The following is a 12,553-nucleotide window of genomic DNA, read 5'->3' as shown; positions in this document are numbered from 1 at the left end:
AACTTTGAGCAAGCACCAAAACCTTGAGGGGAGGGGGCATTCATTTCATTTCCCCGCTCCTGACACCTCTAATTGGCACCACTGTTTGGAACCTATGTGGGGGCGAGGAAGGAAGACATTTAATTTGATGCTTCTGTTGCTACTAATGTGAGCTGTTCGCTATACATGGACATTTAGTGAGTGATTAAATGCACCAATATTCTGGTGTTGAATCTGAGTTTTTAGTACCTTGAAATCTAAGTGTTAGACTATAGGGAATTAACATCTACAGACAGACTGAAAGATTAATAAGCACTGCCAGGCTTGCAAGTAATACACGGTATCATTATTAGGATAGGATTAAAATTCAAAATGATCTGGACAAATTGGAGAAATGGTCTGAAGTAAATAGGATGAAATTCAATAAGGGCAAATGCAAAGTACTCCACTTAGGAAGGAACAATCAGTTGCACACATACAAATGGGAAATGACTGCTTAGGAAGGTCTTGTGGGAAAGAAGTGGCTCAAAGCTTGGAAGAATTTGAAGGAATCTCAGAACTACAATGCAAAGGAAGGTGTAAAAGTTATTACCTGCAACACTTTTCTTATAGGAGCAAAACATTTCTAGTTAAGGAGAGAAGCATTCAACTAAGGATAATTGTAATAGGTGAGGCAAGGTAAATAAGTACTATGTCAAAGAAACAGACTCTTCTTTAAATGAGGGGGCCATGGTATTTGGTTGGATTGCACAATACCTCTTTAGCATATAAGAACCCGAATTACCTTATCGAGCTGTCAGCTCCCACCTTTGGCCTGTGGATGATAGCAGCCTTGATTACCTGCTTGTCCACTTCCCTCTCAGCACCTTTGTACTTTCTCCTGTGCCAGAGCCTGCCATACATTGGGGAAATTCCCAGTCAAACTCAGTAATGCCATTTCCTTGTCCTTCAAATCACCCCTCAAAATTCACCTCTTCTACAACTGCACTCTAATAACGACAAGGCAGGTGGTGAGTTGTGATTACTTTCCCCGATTGGCTAAGAATTGAGCACATCTGATTATTTTTTGTTACCTACACACTGCACACTAGAATCATAGAATTGTAGGGTTAGGAGGGACCATAATGGTCATCTAGTTTAAACCCCTGCCAAGATGCAGGATTTTTTGTGTCTAAACCATCCAAGACAGATGGCCATCCAGCCTCCTTTTGAAAACCTCCAGTGAAGAAGCTTCCACAACTTCCTGAGGCAGTCTGTTCCATTGTCCTACTGTTCTTCCAGTTAGGAGGCTTTTCCTGAGATTTAATCTAATATGCTGTAGTTTGAACCCATTGTCCTGCCCTCTGTGGCAAGAGAGAACAATTTTTCTTATGGCAGCCTTTCAAGTATCTGAAGACCTCTGTCATGTTCTCCTTTAATCTCCTCTTTTCCAAACTAAACATACTCAGTTCCTTCAGTGTTTGCTCATATGGCTGGCATTCCATCCCTTTGATCATCTTTGTCACTCACTGCTGAATCCTTTCCAGTTTCTCTATATCCTTTCTATACAGTGGTGACAAAAATTGGACACAGTACTCTAGCTTAGGCTTAACTAGCTCTGAGTAGAGTGGTACTATCGCTTCCTGTGACTCGCATGCTGTGACTCTGTTAAACCTAAAACTGATTTTTTTTTTTGCAACGGCATCTTATTGCTGACTCACGTTGAGGCTGTGATCCACCACAACTCCCAGTTCCTTCTCAGCAGTGCTGTTGCCAAGCCAGTTATCCCCCATTCTGTATTTGTGCATTTGGTTTTTCTTCCCTAAGTGCAGCACCTTACATATGTCTTTGTTGAATTTCATTTTGTTGTCAATAGTCCAGTTCTTCAATTTATCAAGATCTCTCTGAATTTTAGCTCTATTCTCCAAACTATTGGCAACCCCTGCCCCCAGCTTTGTTTCATCTGCAAATTTGATCAGTATGCTCACTACTCCTAAATCCAGGTCATTAATAAAGATTTAAACAACACTGGACCCAGAACAGATCTCAATGGAACCCCACTTGATACCTCTCTCTAATCTGACATCATTCCATTAATAATTTCTCTCTGTTTGCGGTTGTTTAACCAATTATGTATCCACTTAATGGATAGCCCACATTTCTCCAGTTTAATTATCAGAATGTCATGTGGAACTGTGTCAAAAGCCTTGCTCAAATCCAGGTATATTATGTCCATCGCATTCTCCCTAGCCAAACCAGTTACCCTGTCAAAGAAGGAAATCAAGCTGGTTTGGCATGATTTGTTCTTGGTAAATCCACTCTGGCTGCTAGTGATTGCCCCTTCATCCTCCAGGTATTCACAAATTGAATCTTTTATACATTGCTCCAGGTATTGAAGTCAGGATGACTGGTCTATAGTTCCCCAGCTTCTCCTTTTTCCACTTTTAAAAAAAGATGGGCACTATGTTAACACTTTCTCCAGTCTTCTGGGACGTTTCCTGTCATCCATGAGTTTGTAAATATTGCTAGTTATATCAGCTAATTCAGCTGATATAACTAGCAATTAAATATCAGCTAATTAAATATCAGCTAGTTATATCAGCTAATTCAGCTGATATAACTAGCAATTAAATATCAGCTAATTCTGTCAAGTGAATAGCACCCAGCACTGCTGATTTGAATTCTTTCAGATTGGTCTGACGTGTTCTATAGTTATCCTGATATGCATCCCTTCCTCTTTATTGTCTATGGTAACTTCATTAGTCGTCTGGTCACTTTATTTTTTATGAGAAGACTGAAGCAAGGTAGGCATTGAGCAGCTCTGCCCTCCTATCGTCTTCTGTTACCCGCTCACCTTCTCCATTGAGCAGCGGACCCAACCATCCCTTATCTATCTTTTTTTGTCTGAAATATTTGGAGAACCCTTTCTTGTTGTCTCTAACATTCCTTGCCAGGTGTGACTTTCCTGATTTTGTCCCTAAACACTCTCACTTTTCCCATGTATGCTTCCTTGGCGACATGCCCCTCCTCCCATTTCCTGTATGTATCCCTTTTCATTTTTAGATAGCTAAAAAGCTTGTTGTGCAGCCACATTGGCCTCCCGTGGCTCTTATCTTTCCTCTGTATCGGAATAGCTTGATGTTGAGCTTCTAGTGTTACATCTTTTAAGAACTGCCAGCCCCCTTTGATTCCTTTTCTTTCTAATTGGTCTTTTCATGGGACTGTGCTTACTACTTCTCTGAGTTGGTTGAAATCTGCCTTTCTGAAGTCCAGTGTCCTTGTTTTGCTGTTCTCATGTCCTTCTTGCCATAGGATCTTGAATTTTATCAGATCACAATCTTTCTCCCAAGTTCCCGACCACCTTCATGTTTACAACTAACTCATCTCTTTTGGTTAAAACCAGATCCAAAATGTAGATTCCATAATTGTTTCCTCAACTTTCAAGATCAGAAAGCTGTCCCCTACACACTCTAAGAATTTGAAGCATATATTAGGTTTTGCTGCAATAGTCTTCCAACAGATATCAGGAAAGTTAAAATCTGCCATTAATATTAGCTCATGTGTGTTAGCTAATCTTGTTACCTGCTTGTAGAATGACTCATCCACTTCCTCTTCCTGTTTCGGTGGTCTGTTATAGACCTCCACCATAACATCGCTCTTTTCTTTCCCCTTGTTATCCTCACTCAGAGACTCAGCACTTCCCCTTGGAGCTCAGAGCAAGTGTATACATTCTTGTTGTACAATACAACACCACCTCCCCCCCCCCATACTTAACCTTTCAAAACAAGCTATATCCCTCATTGCTGGTACTCCAATCATGGGAGTTGTCCCACCAAGTCTCTGTGATGCCAATTAAGTTATAATTTTCTTCATATACCATGACTTCCAGTTATTGTCCATCCTCCTTGACCTGTTTGTTTGTCATGTCTTGTCTTTTTTAGATTGTAAGCTTGTTGGAGGAAGGAGTGCCATTTACTCTGTGTTGATACAATACCCAGCACTTGAGGACCCAACTTGGTTGGTGTCTTTGTGCCACCACTGTATAAATATTAGCAATATTTGAGGTTCATCCTATGGCTAAGTTCTGAGCAATTCACAACTATCTCTTAAATTGACCAATAAGATATGAGGCCAAAGTGTTTCTGGTCTAAATATTTAGAGTTTTTTGGTGTATGGGGGGAGGGGTGACATGGGGGAGGAAGATATAAGCTAATGAGAAGGAAAAAAGAGGAGAGAGAAGTTGAGGATGTTAGTTATCGTGATTATGGCTGAAGGTGCATGAGTTTCGAAATCACAGATTGAATGATCAATGCAATTACTTCAGTCATGGAGCAGGCAGAGGTCTTTGTAAAACCTTTTAATCATCATGCCATTAAGAGCTGGGGGCAGATGTTCATCAGTAATATCAAAAAACGTTTTTCCTTTCCCTGAACAATAACCAATTAACCCACCCCTCTTCCCATTCTTAGATACAATAGTCTTGGTGACTGACTAGAGATGCAGCAGGATTTTTTAATCTTTTGTGTCTGCCTTTTTGGGTTTTTTTTTATTGCCGTAGCTCTGTTTAATCAGTGTGTACTTCTCAGATTTCCTGCTGCAGAACAAATGTTAAGTGTCCCCTTGTACTCATTTGTACTGTCTGCAAGGTGCTGAGCCCTCTAGCTCTGATCCAGCAAAGAACTTAGGCGTATGCTTAATGTTAGGCATGTACCCCAGTGCTTTGCTGGATTGGGGCCAGAGTGCCCAGCACCCTGCAGGATTGAACCCTAAATGCACTAATAGTACAAATATTAGGCAAAAAGTGAGCCGTGAACTTTAACAAACTGAAGCCTCCAAGGAAACATTTCCCTCCATCCCCCAAGAAACCTCCTACTCATAGCTGCCCTTCATTCATTCCTCCCCCAACATCCCTGGTATCACCTCTAAGAGGAGCACCCAGATAATGTGTGGCTGTGGCCCCACTCCTACTGTTGGTGGGGACACTGCTGGCCGTTGCTCCCATCTTTGATCTCTGTGGAAAGGATAATTTTGAAAGTTGCCCCCCTTCTAATCCATGGTCTCTTCTGAGACGACAAGAGGCCTGATTCCTGTACCAGGGTTCTGCTGTGTCCAGTTCTTTGCTCAGCTTCTGGTCAGTAGCTCATATGGCTGAGGGAGTTAGCAAGGGAAGTTTCAGGGTTTCTGTAACAACTATATATGCTAGGAAACCCCAGAGTTCCTAGCATGGAGTTACTTTGGAACCCCTTAGTTCTTCTGATGCATTTTGCTAAACATTATGGGATACCTTGTGGGCTTCATGCACTGCTAGCCATAGCAAGGGCGGGGGAATGTAGGTGTGTGGGTGAAGTAGGAATCAGAATACTTCCTGTACTCCCAAAAGAACCTGGGGATTCCTGGTGTGCTCAGCAGTGGATTAACACGCGGGCCCATGGCCAGGGCCCCCGGCCAATTTGGGGACACCCACAGGAGCGCCAGAACCTGTGTAGAAGTTGGGGGGCTACCGGCACCAGAACTGTGGCCCCACCCCTGCTCCTCCTCTTCCCACTGAGGTCCTTCCCCCGATCAGGCCAGAAGTCAGAGCCAGGCCATGGTAAGAGCCACCAAGAGAACCCAGGCTGCTGTGGGGAGCCCTGGATCTTCCACCTGCCTTGGGCGAGGGGCTGGGGTGCCTGAGAGCAGTCCCCAGCTGGTGTCCCCACTCCCGAGGCACGCTGCCCAGGGCAGGTGGAGGGTTTGGGGCTCCCCAGGGTGGCCCAGGCTCCCTGGGCAGCTCTTACCATTGCCTGGCTCCAGCTTCTGGCCTGGCTGGGGGCGGGTCTTCGGGGGGGAAAGAAGAGGAGCTGGGGGTGGGGTACCATATAAGGGGGTGCTAAGGCCCACCTCAGCCCGCCCCACCAGGAAGAGGCTGGTGCTGCTAGCTGCTAAAGCCAGTGGAGGATTCTCCCTTCTCAGAGAACCTCCATCTGTTGTGGAGCTACCACAGAAACTCCTACATACCCCCCTGCCTTTTTCCTGTGCTTTGCGGTGAGGGAGCTGTAGTAAGAAAGAGTCCTGGGGCTTGTTGGGTGGAAAGGAAATTGCCAGTTTCCCCTATTGGGAAAAATTCCTCTCTCCAGGTGCACGGACGATAATGAACCTTGACCCCAGGCTCAGTGTGAGTTGGGTCTTTCCCTGCAAATGTTTTGTGCATCACTTTGCTTTGATAAGCTTCTGAAATGAATCCAGTTAGCAATGCACTGAAATCGTTAAAATGAACAGACGTCATTCAAATCAGACCTTTGAAAATGATCCCAGTTTGACTCAGAAGCATGGCTGTAGTTTTCCCACAGCAGAAGTGTTTTGAGAACATCAGATTGTATCTTAGATGCAGTCTATGATCTGCAGTGACATAACAGGGGAAAAAAAGATGAGACTGAGTATTGTTTGGAACGAGATAACCCCAATGGGATTTCAATTTAAGTTCCTCAGCTTAGACCTGTGAAAGTTATTAAGTTTCATGTGTGATCAAATATAGGACCTTCTTGCTAGGACTTTTTCTTATGGTTTCATGTTTGAACAGTGACAAATGAAAAATAAAGCTATGTAGGAAGAAAATATTTTGTATGAAGGCACCACTGTGCATACCTTGAAAATAAGTTTTCCTTTTTCTGATGACTTTGTTTCCTCTGTAGTAGCTCCTGAATGTGTCATCTGTATAATTAGAGGATTTATGTTGGATGTATTGTGTGGAAGGAAGCTGTCATAATTATATGCACCTGAAGCTTTTTTGTAGAAATAAATTATTGACTGCACTCATAATGGTGTACATAATGGCTGTCAAAGGTGCCCCAAGTCATTAGGTTAATGAATACAGGTCAGCAAGACTTTTGAAGGACAATGATTAATGCCTCTCATTAGAGCTGTTGATATGGTTTCAATAAAGATTTGTGCCATTGCACTGGAGTGTGGAAACTGTGACAGCAAGCAACTCTGGAAAACTGCAGCAATGGAAGAGAAATGTAATGTCAAGTTTGCTAGGGACAACATGTGAATTTTCCTGTTTGGAATTTGTTTAAAGAAACAAGTGCTGACTTCTTCATTGCTGCTTTGCATTTTTTTAATTCACCATCTTGTGTAATTATCCCTTTTAAACAAACGTTTGAGTGGATACATTGCTTGGGAAAGATGTTGGATGTTCTGACAGCTCTGGAGACTGCAGTCTTCTCTCCACAAATCAGGGTACAGAGGTACATGCGTCCTCATTATGCACTGGTAATAAACCCTGACGTGGAGAGACCTATTTTTTTTTTTTGGCACAGGAGCGTGGTTCAGAGTCCATGCTCATTCAGCCTTTCTCTTGAGCACTAATGAGTGTGCAACATTTTAATTCTTTGTAAAGATGTAGGAACTTCAAATATCAAACCCAAACTTTCTGTATTAGAACACTCAGAGTGTGGTCAACCCGGGATAACTTCAGTTATTTTACTAGAGATCATTTAAAAGTCAGCTAAAGTGCTCTCCTATAGGTATTCAAACTAGTAAGAATGCTTTAAAAATTCTAAGTTGTGTGTTTTTTTCTTTCCTTGTGCAAACCTCTCAGTACTATGGGCAGTGAAACGTCTTTCTGGAAAACAAATTAATTGGCTGCAATGAATTTGTAAATAATGTTGCAACATTTTTACATCTCTTTGTAAAATGCCTCCATTAAATGTCGGGTGATAACGCCCTACTTCAGCAACGCTTTTATGCGCTTTTATAAATTCCATGATTGAAGTAGTATTTAATGATGTGCTTAAATGTAAATGTGTGCTTTGCTGAACCACAGCCTCAATGCTGAAAATTTGTAAGTGAAATTGTGAAAAAGTCAAATTCCAGATTAGTTACATCAGCATGTAGCATACTGTTTTCAGTATTTCCCATCCTGTTCCTTATGTATCCAAACTTTTTGTTGGCTGCACGTTGAATATACATCTTTACTGAGCGGCCCACGTGATGCCCAAATCAATGTGTGCCTCCTGCTCTAAATGGCAACCGGGGTTTCAAATGTGTCATTCAAGCCTGTTGTCATGCTGGGTTGTAGGCAGCCAGACCTAGTGCTAAAAGCCAGAGTCAAGAGTCAGCAGGATACCAGGAGGTCAGAATCAGGAGACAAACTGGTAAGGTTAGGAACCATGATTCAGGAACTGGAGTCAGGCCAGGTCAGGATAGCAGGGGGTCAGAGGCAGGACACAAACTGGAGGTTAGGAACCACAAGTCAGATATTGGGAGTCAAGGTGGGTTGTGATGCCAGGAAGTGAAGCCTGGGAAGCAGGAGCAGAGCATGAGGTGTGACTTTTCCCAGGACCCTTACAGGCCTGGGTTCAGGAGCTGTGGGTCATGACACCTGTAATTGGTGGAAACCACACACCACACAACAGAACCACTAACCCAGGAACCTAGCCTTGCAACAAAGCCCGTTGCCAACTGTGTCCACATATCTATTCAGGGGACACCATCATAGGACCTAATCACATCAGCCACACTATCAGAGGCTCGTTCACCTGCACATCTACCAATGTGATATATGCCATCATGTGCCAGCAATGCCCCTCTGCCACGTACATTGGTCAAACTGGACAGTCTCTACGTAAAAGAATAAATGGACACAAATCAGACGTCAAGAACTATAACAATCAAAAACCAGTCAGAGAACACTTCAGTCTCTCTGGTCACTTGATTACGGACCTAAAAGTGGTAATTCTTCAACAAAAAAACTTCAAAAACAGACTCCAATGAGAGACTGCTGAATTGGAATTAATTTGCAAACTGGATACAATTAAATTAAATAGAATAGAATAGGCTTGAATAGAGACTGGGAGTGGATGGGTCATTACACAAAGTAAAACTATTTCCCCATGTTCATTTCCTCCCGCTCCCCACTGTTCCTCAGATGTTCTTGTCAACTGCTGGAAATGGCCCACCTTGATTATCACTACAAAAGGATTTTTTTTCTCTCCTGCTGGTAATAGCTCACCTTACCTGATCACTCTCGTTACAGTGTGTATGGTAACACCCATTATTTCATGTTCTCTATGTATATAAATCTCTCCACTGTATTTTCCACTGCATGCATCCGATGAAGTGAGCTGTAGCTCATGAAAGCTTATGCTCAAATAAATTGGTTAGTCTCTAAGGTGCCACAAATACTCCTTTTCTTTCTGCGGATACAGACTAACACGGCTGCTCCTCTGAGACCTGTTGTTTATTGTTCGTTCTTGACAACATGGACTTCCTTTTCCATCTAGTTGCAAGTTTACAGCAACAAAACAGCCTGTAACTTAAACTGGAAGGAGTGGGGATACAGTTGCCTCCCACATTCACAGCTGCTCCAGAAGTTGGCTTCTAGCACCACGGTTTTAAAAAAAAAAAAATGGCTACCTGTGATAACTGCATTTCACAGGGTAGGAATCTTTTTACATAGGTTGTGTTCTGAGAATAGTTTAGATCGCATTTGAGAGACTGCCTCATATTGCATTTTCCGTTTGAGTTAAGTACTATACCGTATTTCAATATAATGTGTAATCCTACATAATTACCACTGGAAGTTTAACCCTTAACGGGTTTTCCATCAGCTATAAATATTACCGATTTTCGTGAATCCGCCCTGCTGAAGTTAGAATTAGGAGGACCTTTTGCAGCAGATGTGGTTGATCGGCGGGCAGAGGAATACATAGTAATGCAAATTGGGCACATAGAAGACCCTGGATCTAGAAGGAGACGTCAGCCGCAGGTTATGGTTTTTGCATATCATTGTCTTTGGAAATTTTGTGTCATGTCTTTTGAGATTCCTTTCTTTTACTGATACTGGGTTATCTCCATCAACATTACATGGATTTTTGTTTTTGCTGTGAAATGTACATTGATGTCGGCATTGGCTATGTTATTCGTAAATAGTAAAATTACATTTTATCTTGACCTTTCAGCATTGCATTTAACCCCTCTTTTTGGAACTTAATGAGCTCTGGGGACAACTCTGTCTGACCTGACACTTAACATACAAGTACTTTTGTCTAGGAAGAAATCAAATTAGTGAAATTTGACTTGAGGGTTTTGGGGGAAAGAAGCACACGAAGAAACAGACTTAAGGTGCTTTTTTGCACTTATGCAAACAGATTTTATGAAAAATGAGATGATTAACTGAAGGGAGAGACAAATCAGAGTACTATAATGTGTGTTAATGTGTCTGCACATGTAATGCATGAAAATTAAAAGAAGAAGCAACATAGTTTAAAAAATAACCATGACCATAGACACCTACTTTTTTGGGGGTGATTCTGTGTATATGGGTGGCCTGTGATTTGTTGTTGCATCACACCTTCATCATCAGCATTGTAACTGCATACAAACTCATGGTTACTATGGATAAGCTAATAAAAGCAGGTCCATTAGCTCATCAAGTCACATCACTGGGCGCAATGTTGTCGAGGTAATTATAATGTTAAATCAGCATTTCTTACTGATGGGAGGGATGCTATAATTTGTAACAATTGTAACAATCCCCAAGAGATCTTTTTGCTAGCTTGGGATAGCCAGAGTACCGTTTGCTCCAGTCACCCACCTCTTGCTGGACACTTTCCTGGACTGCCCAGGACACTGGGGTGAGGGCAGGTAGCTAAAAATTGTCTATGTTGACTTTATGCCACCAGGGGTTCCTTTTTCCAAAGGTATCCCCAGCTGGGTGTTTAAGACTGCTTTTTTCATTCTTTGTGCTGCTCCTCTGAGACAAGGGGACAGAGCAGGAATGAGGAATCTCGGCTACGATTTTTGACTGGACTTTGTCTCTTTAAATCCTTTTTGGCTCCAAAGAGAGAGACTCCCTGCACCCATATTTGAAATACACACTCCAGTGTGCATTCAGATAACTTGCCCACATACCAATGTGCAGCAACATATAATGTTGCAGAAGCTGTTTTTCCTGAGTTCTTTGTAGTCATTTCTCCATGTAAAGGACCAAATTCTGGCTGCAGTTTCCATTGGTCAATGATCTCCATACATCTTGGATGTAGACCAGAATTTAGACACAACTGTGTAGACACCAAAATAAAAATGTGTAGAAAAATTGAACAGAGCCATGCACCGCTTTTACTGATCTTTAATTACTGGTGTTGTTAAATTGAATTTCTTGCAGATCTTATACAACTGGACTCTACCTTTAAATTCAAGACGAAATGAGCAAGTTATCACAACTAGAATCTTTGAGATACTTAACAGGTTGGCAGAAACCAACTGTAATAAAAGTTTGTATAAACTGATGACGAATGCTATGAAAATATATTTTATTTTCTTTAAACAAAACTACTAAATTCCATCATTTTCTAATTCTTCAGACTGTCAGTAAAATATAAACTTTCCTAGTTTTTTAAAAGTAATTACAATACAGTCATCCTATCCACTTCTTGGACTTAAGTTACATTCCAAGACATGGCATTTACAATCTGATATTCAAGTATCATAAAAGTTGCTTTACATTTTTTATTTTAACAAATGAAACAATTTTACAGTATTTTAAAAAATACAACAGTTGCTATTTCATTCTGTAAGGAAGCAGAACTTTTCTTTTTTTCCTACAGTAATGCAATCTCCGTAAACATTCAAGCTTTCCTACAGGAGTCTGAAATTGTTCTTCTCTCCATGAAGCATCAGTACCTTCATGCAAATATAGAGACACAAGTAACAATTGCATCAGTCATCTTAGCAGGCGTTTATGTGCTTATCATATTGGAGGTAAGCCAGTGTATGCACTTTGTGTATCTGTGTGTGTGTGTCTGCTTTTGTATCTTTTTTGGCAGTTTAATGTACTTTCCGAATCTGAAACCTTCCAGTACTTTCAGACATTGCTTAGGGCACAAACAAGACTCGCAAATATGTTGAAGGAAATTGGAATGAGTGGCAACTGATCCTAGTAGGTTATTACTAACTGCCTCCATAGTATTTGAGCAGTTCTTGGTTATTTCTCTCTATAGGAATCTTGTGGTATTTCCATTATATTTTTTAACTTGGCTCTGTAACAAAGTCAGTCTGGGTTGAAACTTGGTGGATAAGATCTCAAGTCAAAAGCAAATAACTGACACAAGTTAAAAAGTCACTTTGATCATTCCCTTCTCTAAGATACCTCAGAACAAAGTAGAAATCTTTTGCACATGTAAAACAGTAAAATAAACATTACTTTTATTTTTGAAACAATGACAATTTGAAATACCTACAGTGGTAGGTACAGAAATTAGGTACAGTGGTAGTACAGAAATACCATCCTTTAGGGAGGAAGGAGAGGATTTGAGTTAATATGAGGGAAGTCAAGGAATGAAGAACTTTAAACATTTATTCCAAGGCTACTAGATATCCAGTTTAACTCAAATATCTTATATCATGACTCAAGATGGTAGACATATGAGAAATGGTACAGGATTTATGTTTTGCCATTCAACAAGTCTTTCTTGGATTGTAAATAACAACATGAATATGCTGTAGCTAAAAGATGAGACATAGGAAATAATTCCTTCTACATTTACACCACTTTTATACTGGTGGAAGTCCATGGACTTCAACTGAGTTGCATTTGATTTTCACTGGTGCAGGT

General features: G+C 41.2%; 1 protein-coding gene across 1 annotated transcript in view; it reads left to right on the top strand.

Moving 5' to 3' along the window:
* OCA2 (OCA2 melanosomal transmembrane protein) overlaps nucleotides 1-12,553 on the top strand; it is a 286,600-nt gene that overhangs the window by 63,893 nt on the left and 210,154 nt on the right. Inside the window, exons 6-8 of the mRNA XM_077807125.1 lie at nucleotides 9,549-9,706; nucleotides 11,105-11,187; nucleotides 11,547-11,700. Of these exons, the coding sequence (XP_077663251.1) occupies nucleotides 9,549-9,706; nucleotides 11,105-11,187; nucleotides 11,547-11,700 (395 nt within the window). The remainder of the gene's footprint in view (nucleotides 1-9,548; nucleotides 9,707-11,104; nucleotides 11,188-11,546; nucleotides 11,701-12,553) is intronic.

Source organism: Eretmochelys imbricata, chromosome 1 (genome assembly GCF_965152235.1).
Source record: "Eretmochelys imbricata isolate rEreImb1 chromosome 1, rEreImb1.hap1, whole genome shotgun sequence".
Taxonomy (NCBI): domain Eukaryota; kingdom Metazoa; phylum Chordata; order Testudines; family Cheloniidae; genus Eretmochelys; species Eretmochelys imbricata.
This window is presented reverse-complemented; position numbering and strand designations above follow the sequence as displayed.